The sequence below is a fragment of the Chenopodium album genome, chromosome 3 (genome assembly GCF_948465745.1).
Source record: "Chenopodium album chromosome 3, dcCheAlbu1.1, whole genome shotgun sequence".
NCBI classification, from domain to species: domain Eukaryota; kingdom Viridiplantae; phylum Streptophyta; class Magnoliopsida; order Caryophyllales; family Amaranthaceae; genus Chenopodium; species Chenopodium album.
Window position 1 is genome coordinate 12,249,251 of NC_137836.1, and position 23,088 is coordinate 12,272,338.

Consider the following 23,088-nt stretch of genomic DNA (forward strand, 5'->3'; position numbering starts at 1 on the left):
AGACCGACTCCTTATCGGTGTCCGAACTACTAGTAGGCTGGGGAGTCTTGGACGACTGCCCTTTGTTCCTCTTATTAGTCCCTTTGGACTTAGAAATGTAGGACTTAAGCATCCCTTTGTCAGCTAGACGGTCCAACGCCCGTTGTAGGCTAAAGCAGTCGTTGGTGTCATGGCCAACTTCCTCATGGTACTGACAAAACTTATTCTTGTTCCGTGACTGGACGGAACTCTTCATTGGATTCGACTTCTCAATGGTTAGACAGTCCTTTATCTCCATGAGGATGGAGTTAGAGTCCTTGTTAAACTCGTACCTGGGGACGTACGGTTTAAACTCTTTTTTCTTCTTCTGGGACGGCTGGTCAGAGTCACTAACCGCTCAGACTTCTTTTCTCTTTTTGCTCTCTTCTTTCTTCTTCGCCGGCTGAGCAGACCGACTTTCTTTTTGTTTGTCAGACTTCTTGGAGTTTGACTGGCTGCCAGGCGTGTAGAGGTCGGTAGCTTGAATATAGCATTCTGCCTCCCTCAGGGCCGCCTGCAGTGTAAATGCCCCTTTTATGACGAGGTCAAACTTAAAGTTTGACCCGTCTCTCAGACCCTTGAAGAAGTTTGTGAATGCTACCTCGTCAAACAGCCCCTGGATCTGGATTCTGACCAGGTTGAACCGCCTGACATATGAGCATAGCCCTTCTCTCTCACCCTGCTTAACGGTGCTCAAATCAAAGCTCGTTTTCTTAGCAGAGATGTTCATTGAGAAGTTTGTGGCAAACAAGAAGGCTAGCTTCTTGAAGCAATCAATAGAACCGGCTGGCAGGTTGCCAAACCATTGTTGGGAAATACCCTTTAATGTAGCCGGGAAGCATCGACACCAAGTGGCATCGTCCCACCCCTGTAAACACATGAGGTTGGTGTATGCCATCAAGTGGTCTTCTGGGTTGGAGGTACCATCGTAAGTACCTACCAACACATTCTTAACCTTGGCCGGCTGAGCCGCCTCAGTTATATTCCTGGTGAACGCAGAGGGTTGTTCACCAAGCTTGAGCAGTCGAAGCTGCCAGTCCAAAGGTTGGACACTGTTGAATGCCACCTGTCCCCCAAAGGGAAACGATTGCATGTATGGAAAACCATATTGTCCGTATTGCGCCTGAGGTGCAAACGGGCCAGATCCTATCATCATTTGAGGATCAGTGTTGACGGACTTGTCGCCTGTCCCACTCTAATGTATGGAGAGTGAGTTTCGAACAGAAGTCTATTTGAAGCTATCTGGAAAGTCCGAGGTGGAGGCTGACTCAGACAGCTGTTGGTGTCTCCTTCGCTCAATGATCTGTCGAGCATCAGAAATAGTCTTTTTAGTGGCCCCCGACTGTTCTTGATGGGTGTGCCTTTGAGGACCCTTAGGCATAAGGATCTTGGTCTAATCAAGTCTTGCGGCTGCCTTCTCCTTCTCCTTGGGATGAGGAGTAGGCTGCCTGTCCTTGACTGGCTTCTTCCTCCCAGATGGAGGTGTCTTCTTAGCCGACTGACCCTTGCTGGTGCTGGCCTTGTTTTTGTTGATCATCTCCTTGATCTCACCCTTGAAGGAGTTCATGAAAGTCATGAGCTCATCCCGGGTGACCGAAGCTGATCCTCTGGCCTTCCGGGTTTCCCATTCTAGCCTCCCAGTGGGTCAGGCTCGACCCGCCTGGTTTTCTTCACGTTCCAGCTGATCTCTGGAACGGGTGTATTTGGAGATGAATGAGTCGTCTTTGGCCACATACGTCTCCATGTCATCATCATCATCATCGTCATCATGGTCAGTGAAGACCTCCAGCTGACGTACCAGAAGAGGAGCGCTTGAACTACCCGGTTGATTTACCGGTTGAGAAATGCATGTATTACCCAGTCGGGTAATAGGTTGAGGATTGTTTGGATCAGGAGGTGGTACAGACTCTTGAACCATCTTTGAGGTACTCTCCCCACAGACGGCGCCAAATGTTTTGGGTGTTTTTGTCCCTCGGGAGAGTTTCGTCACAAAGTCTGGTCCCGCGTGAGCTGTACCTGCAAAATAACGGAGACTCCGGGTGATTGGAGCTCCGCCTTCGACGATCAAGTTAGTAATTTGAATAGGAGTAAAAAGGTGAGGAAATTTAGGTGGGGATCTTCTCGGATTCCAAGCTCAAGATGTCTCTATCAAAGAGTAAAATGTGTAATAAATGGTAAAACGTGTCTCCAAAATGAGGAAATCTCCTTATTTATAGGGTCCTCAGGAATCGTGCCCCTGATTAGGTCATCAAGCCCTAATCATTGGTGGGCTGCGCCACATTGCGGCTTTCTTGGGATTTAGGCCATGAAGGCCGCCTTTTTCCCATTTCTTTGGGATGACACGTGTCAAACAGGGATTGGTCCTATTTGGACTAACCCTAAGGTGACACGTGTCACATTCTGACTGGACCACGTGTCAGGGTAAAATTACCCCAAACAAAATCTTTCCATACAATTTATGAATTAAAAAAAAAAGGAAATTTTGATAATTACCACCATCTATTCTTGCCAAAATTGAAAATACCACCTCAAGTTTTTTTTTTTTTTTTTTTTTTTTGAATTTTACCACCTAGTTTTTCCAAAAGTTTTAAAAATCCCACCACTTTGTGAGATGACGTCATTGTGGGACCCACAATTTCGTTTTCCCTCTCTTTCCCTCGATTTCCCCTATTCTTCTACTCCCTTCTTTCAATTTCATCTCTCAAATTTGATTTCAATTACACAAATTTCGCAAATTAGGTTATAATTTCTACAATCTAACCTACAACGAACTGAATTGATTAGTTTAATTAGGGTTTGGGTAATCAATTTGGGGGTTTTGCTAAATTCAACAAATTAGTGGTTTATCCGTGGTAATTACTTATTTAATTGTCCACTTATTCATTCAATTTTAACTTCATAAACCCTAATTTGTCAAATTTATTAAAACCCCCCAAATTACTTACCTAAACCCTAATTAATCTAATCAATTCACTTCGTTTTAGGTTAGATTATATAAATTATAACCTAATTTGCGAAATTTTTGTAAATGACATCAAATTTCAGAGATGAAATTGAAAGAAGGGAGTAGAAGAACAGGGGAAATCGAGGGAAGAATGAGGGAAAACGAAATTGTGGCCACAATGACGTCACCTCATAAAGTGGTGGGATTTTTAGAACTTTTGGAAAAAAAAACTAGGTGGTTAAATTCACAAAAAAAAAAAAAAAAAAACAAACTTGAGGTGGTATTTTTAATTTTGGCAACAATAGATGGTGGTAATTATCAAATTTTCCTAAACAAAAAAGAGAGGTTGTTTTCAAGTATATATGATTAAGATATATTTTTAAGTAAATCATTATTACTCATTAAATCATTTTATTTTAAAATTTTTGTGAAATGAACATAAGTAAACTGTTGTCTTTTATGTTTCTACTATTAACATATGTTACGCATGATACACATTTATTTATGTTTTCACAGACTTAAATCAATGATATATACACTTAATAATAATAATAATAATAATAATAATAATAATAACTATTAATGCCAAAAATCGTCACGGGACGACGTTAGGCTGGGACGTCGACGGCTAGACAAATTAAGCTATTGATAATCAAATGTAATGAACAAAGATTGAGCACAACGATATTTTGTTGACGCAGAAAACCCAATATAGAGGGAAAAACTGCGGGTGGGAGTAATCCACCGATTGCACTATGAAAGATTGAATGTTACAATGTGTTTTAATGGCTAAGAGATTGCTAAGTATTGAACTGCCTTTCTCAGGTTACAAGAGTATCTATTTATAAGCAATTAACCTTCTCTGATCCGTAGTTATCCGTTGAAGCCCAATGATTATCTTCCGTGATTCTAGGAAGTCAGTTGTTTGACCCTTTCCTCTTGACTTGAACAACAGATCTTTTTCAAATGATGAAACCAATCGGATATGTATTCCTAGTCAAACGAACTCCTGATTTATAGGGACGTCAGTTACTACCCTTGACTCGCACCGCTAGTTGACGTAGGAACTTCGAGACGCGTCATGAGAATTCCGCACTAACAATTTTCCCCGGATTGTTGCTTTGGATTCCTCGAGATTCGAAGAAACAATCTTACAATGCCAACACAGCGCACTAACCCTGAATTTTCTGACCGTTACTCTAGCTTGTCCAGATTTTTCAACTTCCATTCCTTTGCACGTTTTCCCACTTTCTTTGATGACATAACTGCTAACTACTCATTATAAATGCTGATTTAATTGAGAAGTTAATTTTTCCAACTCACTTTCAAACTTTTTCAAAAATTCTCAAATACTCTAAATCGAAGGATTCCGGTTGAGCTCCTTGAATAGTTCTGGTTCGATCTTCGCGTCCAGGTAATTTCCTTGACTTTATCTTTTAACTTTTTCAATTTTTTGCTTCAAAATGAAGGGGGGGGGGGAGCACTAGATCTAGGTTTTAACTTAGAATTTTGGAGAAATCTAGGGATTTACCTGTTGAGATCATGGCGACGAACGAGAACCCTGCAAGTACAATTACTGAAGGGGAACTTCCATCCTTCTCTTCCATGGCGGGCTTCCCCGAGAGTGCTCTGATGATAGTCCCTTCCAATGACCATGGCGACTTATTAGGTAGTGGTCATATAATAAAGCACCTAACAAGTCGGACTTTTAGAGTCTCCTATATATAAGGTGCGACTTGTAAACATATTGAGTCGCCTCATACTTATTAGGCGACTTGTTATGTTGGGGTTAAAATCAACAAAGCACCTAATGAGTCACCTAATATACATGAGGTGACTTGATAGGTTTACAAGTCGCACCATATATGCATGTGACTCTATAACCCGACTTATTAGGTAGCTTAAATTAGATTTTTAAAGTCACCTGTATACAAGGTGCGACTTTTTAACCTATCGAGTCGCCTTATAAATATCAGGCGACTCATTAGGTGATAGTCGTAGATAAGAAAACTCACCTATTGAGTCGCCTAATATTTATAAGGCGACTCGACAGGGTTTCGAGTCGCACCTTATGTACAGGGTACTTTGAAAATCTAATTTGGACCACCAAATAAGTCGGATTATAGAGTCGCATGCATATATGAGGCGACTTGTTAACTTATCAAGTCACCTCATATATATTAGGCGACTTGTTAGGTGCTTTGTTGATTTTAACCCCAACTTAACAAGTCGCCTAATAAATATGAGGCGACTCGATAGGTTTATAAGTCGCACCTTATGTACAGGTGACTCTAAAAGTCCGACTTATTAGGGGTTTTTTGTAGTAGTGCCAACGTCCTGAAGACTGCCCTGAAGGTCACGTCGTCTTTTATGAATATCCCTTTAAGTTGGGGTTTAACTTCCAATTTAATGCTTTGACTCGCTCCTTTATGGAAGTGCTCGATCTGAGCCCAGGGCAAGTGATGCCCCTAGTTTGGAGAGTTACGCAAGTAATTGCGAAAGTTACTGAAAGTTGGGAAGATCCGTTCGATCTTTCCGATTTAGCTCATGTGTACAAGATCCACGTCGAGGCTTCTAACAGGTGTACCCTCCATGTGCGACGTGGTCGCTCTCCTTTGGTTGGGAAAGTGAATGCCAATGACCGTGGATAGAAGACGCGCTATGTATTTGTTGACAAGGAAACTCTTAGGGAGGACGCCCAATGGATGAGGACTGGATGGCGTGGCAAAGGTACATTTTGTTTTGTCCCCGTCGTTTGTTAATGTTTGTTGTTGACACCTTTTCTTATATGCTTCATTTTGCAGTGATTGACGTGAACGTCGTTGTTGCGGGGGATAAGAGTGACGGCAAAGTAAGAGTTTTTTTGAAGTTCCCTTTGAAGGACAGGATGTTTCCTAGTACTGGCGCTGACACTTCAGAGCAATCTGGCTCAGATTCAGAGGAAGACGTGAGATTTCTCGACGAGACTACAGCCATGGTTTCAGGTGACGTCGCATCCCGTGAAACTTCTTTGAAGGAACTCGCGTACCCTCTTCTAACTCCTTTTCGACTTTCTTCCTGTCAGACGCTGCCCATTCTTCTAAGAGCAAGGCTCTCGCCATTCCCCATACCGAGATGTTGGAAAGGGCTATGAAAAAGAGAAAGAAGTTGACGCCTTCTGCTGACATCATTCTAGACACCAAGCCTATCGACTTCAAAGTTCCTGAGAAAAAACCTGCTGAGAGGAAACCTGCGGACAAGAAATTTGTGGATAAGGAGATCCCTACTGCTCGCTCAGGCTCTGCTGCCAAAGATAAACAAGTTAAAGAGGAAGAATATGAGGTCAAGGTTCCCGCTAGCTTCTTGTCTGGGGAACCTAACGCTGCGTCGTTGTGGCCTACCACAGAGAAGCTGTTCTTTCTTGGTTCTGCAAAGCGTTTAAGTTAGTTTTCTGCTTCAGAGATAGTGAGTGAGGCTATTAACATGCAATTGAACGTGAGAACGCCGCTCTCTTTCACCTTATCATTTCTCGACGTATGAATTATGACGTCATTTTTTTTTACAGTCTTTTCAGGATATGTTGGCCATCATAGGCCATTTTATTTCTAACGAAAAAGAGATGCGTACTATTAAAGCGACGCTTACCACTGCTAGGGGGGAGACTCGTACCAGCAACGAGGAACTAGCCAAAGCTAAACGCTCGCTGGAGGTTGCGCAGAAAGTTTTGGAAGAGAAGAACCAGGAGGTTGCCAAATTAAAAGATGACGTCAAAGAATTAAATTAGAAAGTAGCTGACCTGACTAAGAGCGCAAACGACCTGGAGAAAGAGCTAATTGAAGTCCAGGAGGACGCCAAGGACTCCAAGTGTCTTGACCAGCTGACCGGTCGTGCCAAGGTGCTGAGGCGTTTCCTGGCTGGTCGTTTGTCGAAGGAAGATGCTCAGAAAGAGGTGGACGTCTTCCTCGCGCAACTAGGTACTGAAGCTGATCTTGCGTCGGAGACAGAGAAAGATGCTGAGGATTCAAAGTCTACAGCTGAGTCTATGCCGACCTTTGTGGACACGTCTGATGTCTTGGCCGAGGCTCCAATTTGCACCACTGGGCTAAATCAGGGTGTTAAGGATGCTGCTTGTGATGCTTGACCGTAGATGTCTCTTTCTTTTGATTTTATGCTTGACTTTTTTATTTCTGAACTAGCAAACTTTTGGTACTTTGTATTTTGGGCGTTTTGTATTTTGAACAATCTGCTTTTGCTTCCTGCAATATTCCATTATCATGCATTCCAGAAAATACTTACGCCTTTGATTTTATCATATTATCGTAAACCATATGTGATTACATATTTGCAAGAAATGGTGCAAAGAAAAGAATTACATATGAGAAGGTTTTAAATGATTACAGCAATATTTGCTAAGGATTTGACGGTAACAAAACCATTTACATGTCTGGTGTCAAGGCCACTGGCGTCTAAGGCCGAATCTGGCGTTAAAGCCGTTCAAGAAACTAGCATTAAGGCTACTGGCGTCTAAGGCCAAATCTGGCGTCAAGGCCACTGGCGTTTAAAGCCAAACCTGGCGTCAAGGCCACTGGCGTCTAAGGCCGAATCTGGCGTCAAGGCCGTTTAAGAATCTGGCGTCAAAGCCACTGGCGTCTAAGGCCGAATCTGGCGTCAAGGTCGTTTAAGAATCTGGCGTCAAGGCCACTGGCGTCTAAGGCCGAATTGGGCGTCAAGGCCGCTAGGTTATTGCCCATGCTTGGCTCCAGCATCGAACATTTTATGTGCTCTAGCGTCCATCTTGAGGTGTACTGCAAAACATACGTTAGACTTGGCCATTGGCGTTTTTGCCAACGGCCCTCCGATGCTAAAGTCAGCATTCGAAATAAAAGAAAATATAGTGATTTTTATTCAAGAACTAAAAAGGAATTGAAATTTTAACGGTAATATTGAATTAAAAATGATAACTTTTTAAATATGTAGCGTTCCAACTGCGTGGAACGATCTTACCTTCTTTAGACACGAGTCTATACGCTCCCTTACCTGCGATGTCGACGATCTGGTAGGGACCTTCCCATGTTGGGCCGAGCTTACCATCTGCGGGATTTTTGGTGTTCTGGAAGACTCTCCTTAACACCCAGTCGCCGATTCTGAAAACTTTCGCCTTGACTTTTTTATTGAAGCATCTTGATACTACCTGTTGTTGTGCCGCCATTCTTATGAACGCTGCTTCTCGTAGCTCTTCACTAGAGTCCAAGTTGGTGACCATCTCTTCATCATTTTGCTCTATCGTCATGAGGCCATACCTTGCTGTTAGGATGCGGACTTCTGACGGGAGTACTGACTCGCATCCATATACCAAGGAGAAAGGTGTTTGCCCTGTTGACGTCCTTGGGGTTGTCCTATTTGCCCATAAGACAGAGGGCAACTCTTCTGCCCACTTTCCTTTAGCTTCTTTTAATCTTTTCTTTAGTGATGCAATGATGGTTTTGTTGCTTGATTCCGCCTGTCCATTAGCTTGCGGATATCTAGGGGTAGACGTGCATAGCTTGATATTCCATCTTTCGCAAAATCTTCTTGTCTTGTCACTAATGAATTGTGATCCATTGTCGCACACGATTTCGGATGGGATGCCAAACCTGCATATAATGTTGCGCCATATAAAAGATATAACTTCTTTGTCGCGTACCTGAGTGAATGAGTCGGCCTCGATCCATTTTGAAAAATAATCCGCCATGGCTAACATGAAGACTTTTTGCCCTGGAGCTTGAGGTAGCTTGCCCACAATGTCCATTCCCCATTTCATGAACGGCCAAGGACACAGCGTGGGGCGCAATTCTTCCGGGGGTTGATGTGACACTCCTGCGTGACGTTGACAGCTATCGCATTTTGTAACGTATTTTTCTGCGTCTTTTCTTAAGGTTGGCTAAAAATAGCCCATCCTGAGTAGTTTGGTTGCTAATCCTCTAGCTCCGGCGTGGTTACCGCATTCACCATCGTGGTGCTCTTGTAGCGCTTCCCATTGTTCGTCGCCTACTAAACATCTTTGGAGGAGACCTGTGGAAGACATTTTAAACAATACGTTATGTAAAATGGTGTATCGGGATGCTTTGTACCTTATTTTCCTTGCTTCCAGGGGATCGTCAGGGAGGATGTCGTCTCTTAAATATTTTAGGATAGGCGTCGTCCAATTGTCTTCGGCTGCTATCTCCATGATATCTGGTGTCGATGCAGCGTCAATTGATGGTGCCGTTAGGTGGACGAGGGGTATACTGGAGAAGGGTGATTTTCTGAGGGCCGATCCTAGGTTAGCCAAGGCGTCAGCCTGGGTATTTTTATCTCTGGGGATTTGCTTGATAGTGAATGGATTGAATGCCTTTGCTAGGGTTTTTGCTTTTTCGAGGTATGCTATCATCTTGGAATATATTGCGGCGAATTCTCCATTTAATTGACTGGCGATTAGTAACGAGTCGCTGAAGATGTTGAGCCCTGTAGCTTGCAAGTCTTGTGCTATCTTCATCCCCGCTATTAAGGCTTCGTACTCTGCTTCGTTATTCGTTGCCTTGAAGTCGCAGCTGATGGATTGCACTATTAACACCCCCTGTGGCGACTTTAGCACGACTCCTAATCCTGCTCCTCGCTGGTTAGACGATCCGTCGTAGAACATAGTCCAGATAGTTTGCTTGCTGACGCTGTTCATTTCATCCAATTCCTTGGCTGCCGACGTCTCGAGTTCCGGGCTGAAGTCTGCCACAAAATCAGCAAGTGCCTGGGATTTGATAGCGGTTCTGGGTTGGTAGGTGATGTTGTATGTACTGAGGTATATGCTCCATTTGTCGAGTCTACCTGTTAATTCCGGCCTACGCAACACAGACTTAATGGGAAAGTTAGTCCTCACCGCCACCGGGTGAGCTTCAAAATAATGACGCAATTTTTTGACGGCTGTATATAAAGCAAGTATGAGTTTCTCGAGGGAGGAATACCTGGTCTCTGCGTCGAGCAGAGACTTACTTATGTAATAAATGGGCAGTTGTTGCCCTTGATCTTCTCTTGCGAGGACGGCACTGACGGCTACTGTGCTGACGGCTAGGTACAATTCCAGCGTTTCATTCAGTTTTGGCTTCGACAGCAACGGAGGAGTCATCATGTAAGATTTTAAGTCTTGCAAAGCCTTTTCATGCTGCTCAGTCCATTCGAATCCTTTATTTTTTCTGAGGACGTCATAAAACAAGTGACATTTGTCTGAAGATTTGGAAATGAAGCGGCTCAGCGTGGCGACGCGTCCTGTTAATTTTTGCGTTTCCTTGACGTTCCTCGGAGATTGAATGTTGATTATTGCTTTAATTTGGTCAGGGCTTGCTTCGATTCCTCGTTGCGTCACAATGTACCCTAAAAAATTTCCTGCAGATACTCCAAAGGAACATTTAGTAGGGTTGAGTTTCATACCGTATTGACGCAGGACGTCGAAAGACTGTTTAAGGTGGGAGATGTGGTCTGACGCCTTTTTGGATTTGACCAGCATGTCGTCGATGTATACTTCCATTGTGTCTCCTAGCTGGTTCTTGAACATCTTGTTCACGAGTCTTTGGTAGGTTGCACCTGCATTTTTTAGTCCAAAGGGCATAACTTTATAACAGTATATACCTTTGTCCGTCATGAACGCTGTTTTTTCCTGATCTTCCAGTATTTGGTTGTATCCTGAGTAGGCGTCCATGAACGTAAGCAACTCATGTCCTGCAGTGGCGTCGACCATCGCGTCGATGTGAGGCAGAGGGAATGGGTCTTTGGGACATGCTTTATTGAGGTCGGTGAAGTCGATGCACACTCTCCACTTGCCGTTTTTCTTGCTCACTACGACGACGTTTGCTAACCAGTCAGGGTACTTTACTTCCCTGATTTTCCCTATTTCGATTAACTTCTGCACCTCCTCGTTGATAATCTGGTTTCTCTCTGGTGCAAACTTTCTGCGCTTCTGCTTTACTGGACGGTGGCTTGGGTCGACGTTCAATTTATGCGTAATGACGTCGGGACTTATACCTGTCATATCTTCATGTGTCCAAGAAAAACAATCTGCATTAGCTTTAAGAAACGAAATGAGGTCTTCTCTCATACCTGAGTCCAAGGAAGCTCCGAATCTGACGGTTTGCTCAGGCTTGCTAGGATCCAGCGCTATTTCGTCGATGGATTGATCATCTGGCTCATCCGATGCTGGTCCATGCTGTAATTGCTACGCCGTCCTCTTGCTTGGCTTTAAAGTAGAGTTGTAGCAAATTCTGGCTTCTTTAGGCTCTCCTTTGATCTCTTGGACTCCCCATCTCGTAGGGAATTTTAAACTCTGATGATAGGTTGATGGGACGGCTTTCATCTTGTGGATCCAAGGGCGTCCTATGATGGCGTTGTATGCTGACGAGCAATCCACGACGTTGAATTTGGTTTGAAGGTTGATTCCTCCTGCAAAAGTAGGCAAAACAATTTCTCCACTAGTATTAAGTGCCTCACCACTGAAACCTACCAGTACCGTGGATCTTCTGACCACGTCTCTTGCGTCTATGCCCATGTCTTCCAGTGTATCTTTGAAGAGGACGTTAGCTGAGCTTCCTCCATCTACCAGGACCCTATTGAGCAAGCAGTTGCCTATAGTTAAAGAAATGACTAGTCCATCATGATGCTCTTCGCGGCGGTCTCCGAGGTCGCAGTCGTCGAAGGAGATTGTCATGGCTTCCAAGGCTTTGTCCTGGTTCGACCTGACGTATTCGGGAATGGAATCTTCTGACATGTCTCTTCTGGCCGCTTTTTTTGCTGCAGAATACGTTAGTCCACATATATCTGATCCACCAGAGATGACGTGAATTACCTTGGTCACAGTCGGCCCCTTCGGGGGTTGCTGGTCGGTCGCGTCTTTTTTAATTGATTTGCCCTTGCCCAACAGCTCCTTCAGGTAGCCTTTCTTCATTATATACGCCACCTCGCGTCTTAAGCCATTGCATTCCTCGGTCTTGTGACCATGATCGCTATGGTAATCACACCACTTAGACTTGTCTTTTTCTTCGTCAGGTTTGTCACTCTTCCTGGGCCATCTGGCTGCGGGCCCTAATGAATGAAGGGCATTTACCACTCCCCCAATGTCGACACAGAAGCCATACTCTTCTACGTCGGGATACGACTCGACGTCAGACCTGTCATCTGCATCTAATGGCATAGGGTTAGCATCAGTAACATTATCGACGTTGTTTACTTGATTAGGCCTGTCATAGGGCTTGCGATGCCAACTTTTCTTGGGGTTAGAAGGTCGTCTGTCGACCCTGTCGCTACTGGATGGGTTGAGGCTACTGAGGCTGTTGACGCCTTTCCTGGCTGCCAGATCATCTTCCAACCGCATCTGAGCTAAAGCCCTTGTTCTGACCTCTTCGAACGACATGCATGGATACTTGGTCAATTCTTTATAAAGCTCTAAGTCAGGGAATAGTCCCCTCTTGAAGGCCTCAATGGCTGTACGGACGTCATAATTCTTGATCCCGATCATTTCTTTGTTGAAACGTCCAAAGTAGGATTTGATTGTTTCTCCATTGCGCTGTATGACGCGGTACAGGTCACTGGTTTGCTTCTCCACTTTGCAACTATTGTTGAATTTCGAATAAAACCTGTTGCACAAAGTTTGAAAATTAGTAATAGACCCTCTTTTCAGGTCGCACATCCATTCTAAAGAAGGGCCAGTAAGAGTTGCTCCAAAAGATTTGCAAAGGACGGGCTCGAGCATGTCGCGCGGGATGGAATATTGCCACATCCGCTGCTTGTAATGGTTGACGTGCTCTAATGGACAAGAGCTTCCGTCATAGAGCTTTGCCGGTGGAGGGATATTGAGTCTTCGAGGGATGTCTGCCATAGAGATCTCGTCCACGAACGGCGACGCGGCATAACCATCTGGCTCTTCTGTCACGGTTGGGACTGGTGCTCCGGGCAGCTTCTTCAGCAGGCGCAGCAGCTTAGCGTTCTGGGCTTCAATCTGCTTCAGCTTCTGGGCCGTCGGGTCGACTTCGTCTCCATCGTTGAAGGTGTTGTCGTCCTCTCCTGCTCCCTCGTCATCACCCTTGTCATCGCTATCATCCTCTGAGTCTAGATTCATCATGGATGAAATGTCGTGAGTGTTGCGGTGCTTTTTCGGGGCCTTGCTCTTGACGGACTCTAACTCCTTGCGTAGGGAGTCTACGGTCTTTTAACTCTTAGATGCCAGAGCTCGTTCTCAGCCTTTTGCTTTGCAAGGTCTTCCTGAGTCCTACGGACTTCTTGCATTAACTGCTCCAACATCACATCTCCTGAAGAAACCATGTTGGCAAAAAAGGATCTTTTGTTGAAGGGGAAGTGTTTTTTGAGGTTTTATGAATGAGATCTAGTCGTCGGCCCCACGGTGGGCGCCAAATTGTTAATGCCAAAAATCGTCACGGGACAACGTTAGGCTGGGACGTCGACGGCTAGACAAATCAAGCTATTGATAATCAAATGTAATGAACAAAGATTGAGCACAACGATATTTTGTTGACGCAGAAAACCCAATATAGAGGGAAAAACTGCGGGTGTGAGTAATCCACCGATTGCACTATGAAAGATTGAATGTTACAATGTGTTTTAATGGCTAAGAGATTGCTAAGTATTGAACTGCCTTTCTCAGGTTACAAGAGTATCTATTTATAAGCAATTAACCTTCTCTGATCCGTAGTTATCCGTTGAAGCTCAATGATTATCTTCCGCGATTCTAGGAAGTCAGTTGTTTGACCCTTTCCTCCTGACTTGAACAACAGATCTTTTTCAAATGATGAAACCAATCGGATATATATTCCTAGTCAAACGGACTCCTGATTTATAGAGACGTCAGTTACTACCCTTGACTCGCACCGCTAGTTGACGTAGGAACTTCGAGACGCGTCATGAGAATTCCGCACTAACAATAACAACATTAATAATAGTAATATTAATAATAGTATTAATAGTAATGTTGAAATTTGCTCTGTTCTGCCTTGTTAGAAGTTCAAAAGAACGGGGCCTAAACAAGGCCTGACAAGCAAACTATTGCACACCCTTGTAGTCGGGGTTAAGTAAGCGATCTCGAATTTCCATCTACAGATCATCTTCATTAGCGTTAAAAAGCAGCGCGGCAAACGCACTATATATACGCCTCCCTTATTTTTCCACCTCACTCTTTCTCTCTCCATTCAATTCTGATTTCCATCTCTCTCCTTTTAAGCTTCTTCGAACTCATCAATGGCGGATTCAACAGAAACCACCATCAAAACAACATCCACAAATGAAGCGTCGGAAAGTTCTTCCGCCACTTCAGCTCCACCGGAAACTTCTTCCGACACCACAATCCCGCCGGAAATCAAGCCGGCAGAAGTTAAACGTTCTTGGGGCGACGAAGTTGACGACGAAGAATTAGCCGTCGATCAGCTTTCAATCAAAGAGAACCAAGACTTGGATGAGCCTGAAGATTCCAACATTAAAGCGGTATATCACTCCGGATTTGATCTTATTAGGGTTTTTTTATTTTTGTTTTTTTGGGTAAAATTGAAATTAGGGTTTTTTATTGTAAAATTGTTGTGGATTAGGTTACAACGGGAGATACACCGTATACATCAGCGAAAAAATTTGAAGATTTGAATTTGTCTGAGGAATTACTCAAGGGTTTGTATGTTGAGATGCGATTCGAAAGGCCGAGTAAAGTTCAATCTATTACTTTGCCTATGATTTTGACACCACCGCACAGAAATTTGATTGCTCAAGCTCATAATGGATCTGGAAAAACTACCTGCTTTGTTTTGGGAATGTTGAGTCGTGTTGATCCTAAGCAGCAAGCTCCTCAAGCTCTCTGTATTTGCCCCACCAGAGAATTGGTTATTCAGGTCGGTCCGAATCGCTTTAATGTTTGATGCTTTCATTTTGGTTTTCTTTCATGTTTTTAGTTTAGTTAAAGGGTTTGCACATTGTTTGTATTCATTGTTAAAGAAAACATGTGGTGTAATTGAATTGAAATAGAATGTAAATTCTCTACTTGCAGAAAATATAACCTCAAATTTTGACATCGTGCTTTCGATCAGTTTTATTTGCTGGGCAGTGGGCACAGCCTTTCAACTAATTACTGTTGGTAAAAATGGTTCTTTTCACATTAAAGAGAGTAGAGCAGGAAAAGGGGTCTTTTAATCGGATGTATGTAGAGTATATTTTCATTTTTATATAATACCTCCGTTCAAAAGTTGCACATAATATGTAACGGAGGTAATAGTTTGTTTGTGCTGTTTATGTCATTTTGATGATTAATCTATCAACTCATATATTGATTGTTATGGTCAAATTCAAGTTATCAATCTAAAAGGATATATAAAAAAACTGGTGAGTGACGTAGTAATAAGGGGAAGTTTATGTTAATTAAAGCATTTAAAATCATCTTCCGTATATTTTTTGTTGATTGCGTTTTTTCTTTTGCTGAAAATTGCTTGGTTGGATGACAGAACCTAGAGGTGCTGCAAAAGATGGGGAAGTATACCGGAATTACTGCAGAGAGAGCAATCCCTGAAAATTTGGATAATCCAACACATACTCCGATTAATAAGCGGCCTCCAATAACAACCCAAGTGATAATTGGGACGCCTGGTACAATTAAAAAGTGGATTTCATTAAGAAAATTGTCTTTATCTTATATGAAGATCCTGGTGTTTGATGAAGCTGATCACATGTTAGCTGCGGTAATTCTTTTTTATTGTTTTTTATGAACATATTTCTGTTATCCTGGTAAACTACTTGTAGTGATGATCATCCAATGGGTGTTAAACCTTTTGATTTGATGTGCTTGACCTTCTTGCACATGAATTATGGCTTTATGTTATTATTTGTTGAGGTTCTGAATAAGAAAGTGAAGCTCAGATAAGTTCTCTTTATGTCCCTTAATTCTGTGAAGGCTTGTTAGGTGAAGAGGACAAAGCCTACCTCTAAAGCTGTAGAGTACACACTACCTGACATCATATAAGATGAAAGAGTTTGAAAGGTGATAGTGTTTCCATATGAAACAGCCCAATATTGTTTCTTGGATTGAAATATAGAGTTATGAAATAAGCTTTCTAGTTAACCGCACCCTTCTTTTATTCATTTTTTGACAGTTTGCAGGGTTGAACAGCTAAGACTTGTCATATGTGTAGTTTTGTTGAAAATTTTCCATTAATAGGACAAGGTAGGTTACTAGAGATGCTCCTCTAAGGAACTCTGAGTTGCAAAGAGAACATGGAGAGCGTGCAGGTTGTTAGTACTTGATTGTCTTGATTTTGTTATTTACTGGTTCAAGACCATGGCAGTGTACTGGGTTTGGATTTGTATATTTGTCTTGACTATAAGCTTAGTGTTCTTTTATGTGGAGTGAAAATCAGGTGGGTTAATTTCTTCATGCATAGTTTACTACCTCCGTCTCCGAAAGAACGACCCATTTGGCCTAATTTTAGTCCCAAAAAGAATGACCCATTTGCATTAAAATCCCCACCAATTTGCAACAATATTTGTGCAAAATTAGCTTCCCCATATAAAATTTTGTTTCCCTATGTACTTTTATTACTTTCTCTCTCTTACTTTTTTACAAAACTTATCTTTCCAATATACTTTTACTTCTTTTTATTTAACTTTCTTAATGCCCGCGAAATCAACCCAAATGGGTCGTTCTTTCGGGGACGGAGGGAGTAGAATTTACTGTGGATAATATTTGTATTTTCACTTTTAGAAACATGAGTTAATTCACTTCTACCAGAATCCAAAAAATGAAATTTAATGAAGTAAAAAGGAGCAAGAGAATTCAGTGTAGGCTGTATTCCTGCTTATAAAATAGGCAACAGGGGACTCCATTTTGTTGATCATATAGGATCATCTGATTTATGCAAGTGAATAGATTTTGTCGAGGCCTCAAGATGTATGTAACCTGCATGCTTTAACCTTGTGGTGATTGATGGTGTTTGCTGCCTTTTCAGGATGGCTTCAAGGATGATTCTCTAAGAATTATGTCTGATATCAAGAAAAGTGCTCCTAAATGTCAGGTTTGTTGACGATAATTTACTGTTCTCTTGCTTCTGATGTTTTCTTTATCTTTAATCTTGTGGGTGATGTAGTATTACAAGTTAATGAAAGTATGGTCTATTCAAGATTATAAATTTGTAATTGTTGTGCAAGCAGTGATCTATTCAAGATTTTAAATTTATAATTGTTGTGCAAGCAGTGAAATGTTCAAGGGGGAAGGGTGAATTCTGTAGGCGATAGTTTGCTCTCTTTTTTCTCTATATTTAATTTTTGTCTAATTAATTATTGTTAGTTTGCTACCAATTAAACCTGATTTGATTTTTTTTTGCATGCTGTTATTGAGTTTACTTGTTATAAGAATTGCTTTAGACTAATTTTCACTTAGCAAAGCTGATTGTGTCCACTGTAACTTTTTATTTTTGGAAATCATTTGTGTCCACACTCCACAGTAACTAACTTTATCTTTAATTTTTTTCTTCTTATTGTGAAATGGGTATCCACCTCTGTCTTACTTCTTTTTCTTTTTTTTTGGATTAGCTGACTATGTCAAAGTTCATCTTAAGCCTTTTGAGGGTTTTTGTTCTGCAGGGGCTGTATAATATTATGTGCTTTGTTTGATTTAGTTGACTATTTTCATGATAATATTGATTCTATTGATGACCTATGAACAAGTCTGGTCAAAGCTCATTCACTAAGTAAACAAACGAGGGTGAACAAAAATTTTAGGCTTAATTAATAAACAAGCCTAACTTGAAAAACCATGTGCTCGACTAGGCTCGTGAACAACTTGATTGTGTTTGACTATGCACTTGTTCGGTTTGTTTATAAACCCTTTAAAGTCTCGTTCAAGCTCAAAACTTTAAAAATTAAAAATAGAATAATTGCCATTATTTTATTTTTGTTAGGAATAATATGTTATAGTAAATATCACCAGTATACCCAATGTACATACTTTCTCCCTTTTTTTAGATGTATCACAATCTATAAATAGAAGTTTCAATTTAGGTGCATCACTTTCCTTTTTAGCTGATAAATTCTCTCTTATATCACATGGGCCCTCTTTATTTTTTCTCACTATTTCTCTACTTCAAAATTGTTAGGAGTGTAAAAAGTGACGTATCTATAAAACAGAAGGAAGTATTATGCATAGAAAATCCTAGATTTAGGGCTTTTAGGGTAGGAAAAATGAAAATAAATGACATTAATAATGACAATACTAACCTGCATCTCTCAATTCATGTAACATTTGACTTTTTTTGCATTATTCATGTATGCCTTTGACCTTAATTTAGTACCTATAATATATTAAGGACCTTTTTGTTATAGAAATATCTTATATGTTCAAAATACTGTTAAAAATAACACTTTTTATGTACCGTTCTATGTAAATACACCTTATATCTTGACACTGTTTTGTTAGGGCTTTGTCGGTACCATTAAGTGTCGAGTAATTAAAAAGAGCTTATTGGTACTAACAAAACTTGGGATTCTGATTGTTGCCAAAAAAAGTAGCCTAATTGTTACCTAACTAGTGCCAACTAAGCACTATGTAATTCCAAAGAGGAGTGGTGCTATGACATAAGGTGTTTCATCACGAAACAATATTACATGACATATTATGTATTTTTCTTACATATTTTTGGAATAAGGTATTTGACAAATAATCATGTGTAAAAATAAATGTCATTAATTTAATTATTGTTGGGTTGATCTTGATCATATTTTATAACACCAACTTGTTATAATTTTGTCAAAATACAAGTAAAATGATATTAATGATAAAAGTAGTATATGAGTAGTGTAAAAAAAATGAAATGTTTCAAAATTTTGAGAATATTGGTTAGTCAATGACGGATCTAGGAATCTGATATAGACCGGGCTGAATCCATAAACCTTGTCCAAAAGTTAACTTTTGATTTGATTTTTACGACAAAGAACATGAATAAAAAAAATCCTTAAAATAACTTTTGATTTTACAGCAGAGAATAAAAATGAGAGATAAAAATATTTATAACTCCTTTAACTACTAAAAAAGGGCAAAAGAAAAAACAAAAAGATGACCATCAAAAGGAATAGAAGACATTTTTTTAAAATGAGCAATAAACTAAGTAGGTTACTACTGTACTTGCTGGTGTCAAATTTAGACCTAGTCATTAATAATGTATGCTGAAACCAACTTAGCCAAGTTATCTTTCTTTAATTTCGACTTTTTATTTTAAAAAAATTATTTAATAGACATTGCATCTCAACCATTACCTCCGTTTCATATTATTTGCAATGATTTGACATAAAGTAGAGAGGAAAAATGTCTAATCGTTGCAAATAATATGAAACGGAGGTAGTATTTTATATATTTTTTGGATCATGAGGCGGGCGATGGCCTCTTTTAGCCACCGTGGATCCGTCCTTGGGTTCGTAATAGTATGAGATGTTAAAACCCTTTCCCAAAAATACTAAATTGTATCATTGAGTCTTGATTTGAGGTCATATCATTCATTTGTTTGGACATTGAATTCTATGTTGCTCATTTATCGTATTAAAAGCTTGTTTCGTTTGATCTGGAACTTGGATTTGTAATGAGCTACTCGTTCGACAGTCTCGAACAGCAAAAAAGCTTTAATTAGTCAAGCTCAAACAAGAAATTTAAAAGCTTTGTTAAGCTTGGTGGAGCTGGGAATTTTTTTTTTTTTTTTCTTTTTATCAAATGTTGCTTAAATATGCTAATTCTAGGGATAATTGTTTGGCTTTCATGTTGTAATTGTATCCACATTCTTTTATTTTCTATATAATAATTAAAATACATGTAACTATGTGTTGACTATTTTCTTCCACAATGACAAATTTTTCCTTCAAGGTGTTGCTGTTTTCTGCCACTTTTAGTGAATTGGTGAAGCAGTTTGTTACAAGAGCAATTTCAGATTACAATCAGCTTTTTGTCAAGAAGGAAGAACTATCGCTGGAGTCAGTGAAGCAGTTTAAGGTTCGCTGCCCGGGTGAACTGGAAAAAATTCAGGTTGTTCGTGAGAAAATATTGGAGTTGGGTCAAAAGGTTGGCCAGACCATTATATTTGTGCGTACAAGAAACAGTGCCAGCTATCTTCATAAGGCGCTTGTGGATTTGGGTTACGAAGTTACTACAATTCAAGGTGCTCTTATTCACGAAGACAGAGATAAAATAGTGAAAGAGTTCAAAGACGGGTTAACTAAAGTGCTGATATCCACTGATGTTCTTGCTAGAGGCTTTGACCAGTCACAGGTGAGTGGTGTTATATATATTTATCTTATATTTTGTTGTCTTTATGCACCATGTCATGTAGGGTTCTTATTTATTCCATGGTGTAGGTCAACTTGGTGGTTAACTATGATCTTCCAGTGAAATATGATGATCAGAAAGAGCCTGACTGTGAGGTATATTTGCATAGAGTAGGACGAGCAGGACGTTTTGGGCGTAAAGGTACGTTTGTAATCTGTTTTTCCTCATTGCTCCTTCATTGCTTTAAATGTACTTGTGTCTCTATTGTTATTTTTCAGGGTTTTGTGTATGAGCTTATTTTCTTTAATGTGCAGTCTTATTATGTATGGATTTAATAAGGTTCAATTTGTCACAGCAAAATAAATCCTGTTGATTGTTGGATGTATAATTGTTACTGTGGTCATATTTATACCATCTTCCACTTGTGATGGATATGGTGTGAAACTTCTGGTTGGATATTGATTTAACTATGGGGCTAATTCAAAGCATATGGTGTGAAACTTCTGGTTGGATATTGATTTAACTATGGGGCTAATTCAAAGCATATGGCTATTATTTTATCTATATTGCAGGCGCAGTATTCAATTTGATTTGTAATGAAACAGACAATATGATTATGGAGAAGATTGAGAATCATTTTGGAACTAAAGTAGTTGAGGTAATTATAATATCATCTTTTATATTTTTGTATTCAAGATTTTGGTTGAAATTTTGCTCCAATGTTTTCACAATATTTCAAGTTCACAAACCATAATTATTAATATACATGGAAATTTTTGTGTCATTTCAAAAGGAATTTCCCAAAAAGGAATACGTGTCATTTAATTTGAAACGTAGGTAGTATCAAATGGGGTCTTATTAGATTGGTAGTAATGTGTGTTATCAAGTATGTAATTTCATTTTTTAGTTGGAAATATTCATGCCGTACATTAAAATCTTGATTTTGCCCTTTTTTTTTGTCCCTATTTGTATCTGTATACATATCTCGGTATCTCTAATGGTGCTACACTGCTACTTGGCATGGATGGCAAGTGCTCATATATTAAGGGTGATTTATATTCATTTTTTAAATTGGGAAATAATGATGTTGATGGTATCCTTTTATTACTAATCCCATTTACACGCTGTAAAACATAATTAATGTGGAAATTCTCTCCTTGTTATGGATGATGTATGCTATCTATTCTACTTGTACATTAACACTTTCTTCATATAAGAGCAAGAGGTGGCTGGCTTTGCACACACCCCTCCCTTCCCTGTCTTTTCAACTTCTATCTATGGTGAATTAGTTTTATTTCGTTACGTTGAAGTATTGAGGCATTTACTTACATGTCGTGTTACCTCGTGCAGGTGCCTGATTTTAGAAGTGAGGCAGACTTTGAAGCAGCTCTTAAGGAAGCTGGTTTAGTTTGAGGTTTCAAGAGTGCGGTTTATTATGAAGAAGTGGAACTATAAACGATACCACCAGTGAGAGTTGATTTTATACCGATTTTATATTTTGTACCATAACTTATTCGGTCTAGTTCTTTTTGAGGCTATATGTAATTTAGTGAGTCGAACAGTGAAATCTCTCAGTTGGGTTATTGGCTGCATAATTTTCATGTCTGTGTTCTTAGCTTTAAGGAGGATATATCCAATTGAGAACACAGATGAAATGCAATTAGAAAGTGGCTATGAAATATCTCTAGTAAAAGGGACTCTGTCTACTATTGCTGGAACTTTAGCTTTTGGGGTCTTTGGAATCGAAATTGTATGTGTACCAGTTCGACAATGGATTCAACAAATATTTTTTGATAAGTTAATTAATGTCCAAAATGACTTCTAAAATCCCCAAACTAAATACTTATGACTCCATACTAGTAAACATATGAAGTGTTCAATCAGATGACCGGGGCTGCAGTATAATACAGCCAATGAGCAAAGTGATGAGCCACTGTTACCGCCAGGCTTCAATCGTGTGCACCTAGGAAGACAGGAAGATGGTTATTCTACCTTCATTTTGCAGGTTGATGAATCATGAGATAAGAAGACGACAAGGGCTGGCATAGGCTAGGCAGTTACGGGGTTCGACCAATCCTATACTTTCCATGGAGGAGGCAAGTATGTAGCTGCTTCCGTGGCGGCATGCCGGCATTACAGTGTGAACCTTGGGCATGCCTAGAAGTGCTCAAGTGGCCTCGAGCCAAGGGCAAACATGACGTTCTCATTCTTTCTGTCATTGTTCGACAACCTACTAGCCATCCAAGGGGATGACATTTCGATTCCTTGGACGCTGTCGTTGGACCCTTTCTAGTGTTTAAATAATTGACATTACAAAGGTACTAGATCACCAAACTCAAACGAAATCTAATCCAACCATCAAATAATTTGGATTGAAATGCAACCAAATTGAAAAGATGTCATTCAATACTTGAAGTGACCCAAATCGATCCGAGAACTAAAGAACATGTGATACTTGTAGGTAGGAGTCGGCCTATTGTAGCACATGTGAAATTGACATTAAGTGAGACAAGGGCAATCGTCAACAAGTCTTATTAGTAGAGGTGTCAAATACCCAGATGGAGTTTGGGTTGACCCACGACGGGTCGGGATGTTTGGATCGGGTAATGATGGGTCATTTTAACTTAACAAACCAAATCAAATCAGGTTGAGCTTATTCAGATTCGGGTTAAAGTTGAGTTCAAGCATGGTCGGATACAAATCAAACTAGGCCCAAATCAAATTCGGGTCGAGTCATAACGAGTTCAGAAGAACTCGGGTCCGGATTTTATCGGGTTTATTTGGGTTAAAATGGATTTATTTAACTTTGGGTCGGGTCATTTCGTATTCGATTAGATCTCGGTTCAAATCAATTCAG

At 40.4% G+C, this 23,088-nt stretch overlaps 2 protein-coding genes across 2 annotated transcripts; one reads left to right on the plus strand and one right to left on the minus strand.

Annotated features, from left to right (window-relative positions):
• Nucleotides 1-11,162: 11,162 nt before the first annotated feature.
• Nucleotides 11,163-13,061, minus strand: LOC145624843 (uncharacterized). Its single transcript, XM_081677931.1, has one exon. The coding sequence runs from the start codon at nucleotides 13,059-13,061 to the stop codon at nucleotides 11,163-11,165; it is 1,899 nt and encodes a 632-aa protein (XP_081534057.1).
• A 1,012-nt stretch (nucleotides 13,062-14,073) lies between these two features.
• Nucleotides 14,074-22,033, plus strand: LOC145623837 (DEAD-box ATP-dependent RNA helicase 38-like). Its single transcript, XM_081676716.1, has 8 exons — nucleotides 14,074-14,434; nucleotides 14,536-14,829; nucleotides 15,436-15,669; nucleotides 16,933-16,998; nucleotides 19,833-20,234; nucleotides 20,321-20,432; nucleotides 20,804-20,889; nucleotides 21,582-22,033. Exons 1-8 carry the CDS (start codon nucleotides 14,192-14,194, stop codon nucleotides 21,642-21,644), a joined length of 1,500 nt encoding a protein of 499 aa, XP_081532842.1. The 5' UTR covers nucleotides 14,074-14,191; the 3' UTR covers nucleotides 21,645-22,033.
• Nucleotides 22,034-23,088: the final 1,055 nt, after the last annotated feature.

What these genes read in the sequence shown, in the direction of transcription:
- LOC145624843 (XM_081677931.1), bottom strand. Translation starts at nt 13,061, where the DNA reads ATGATGAATCTAGACTCAGAGGATGATAGCGATGACAAGGGTGATGAC.
- LOC145623837 (XM_081676716.1), top strand. Translation starts at nt 14,192, where the DNA reads ATGGCGGATTCAACAGAAACCACCATCAAAACAACATCCACAAATGAA. An exon ending in GAGGCTTTGACCAGTCACAG is followed by an intron (nt 20,235 to 20,320) that starts GTGAGTGGTGTT and finishes TCCATGGTGTAG; the next exon opens with GTCAACTTGGTGGTTAACTA. An exon ending in AGGACGTTTTGGGCGTAAAG is followed by an intron (nt 20,433 to 20,803) that starts GTACGTTTGTAA and finishes TCTATATTGCAG; the next exon opens with GCGCAGTATTCAATTTGATT.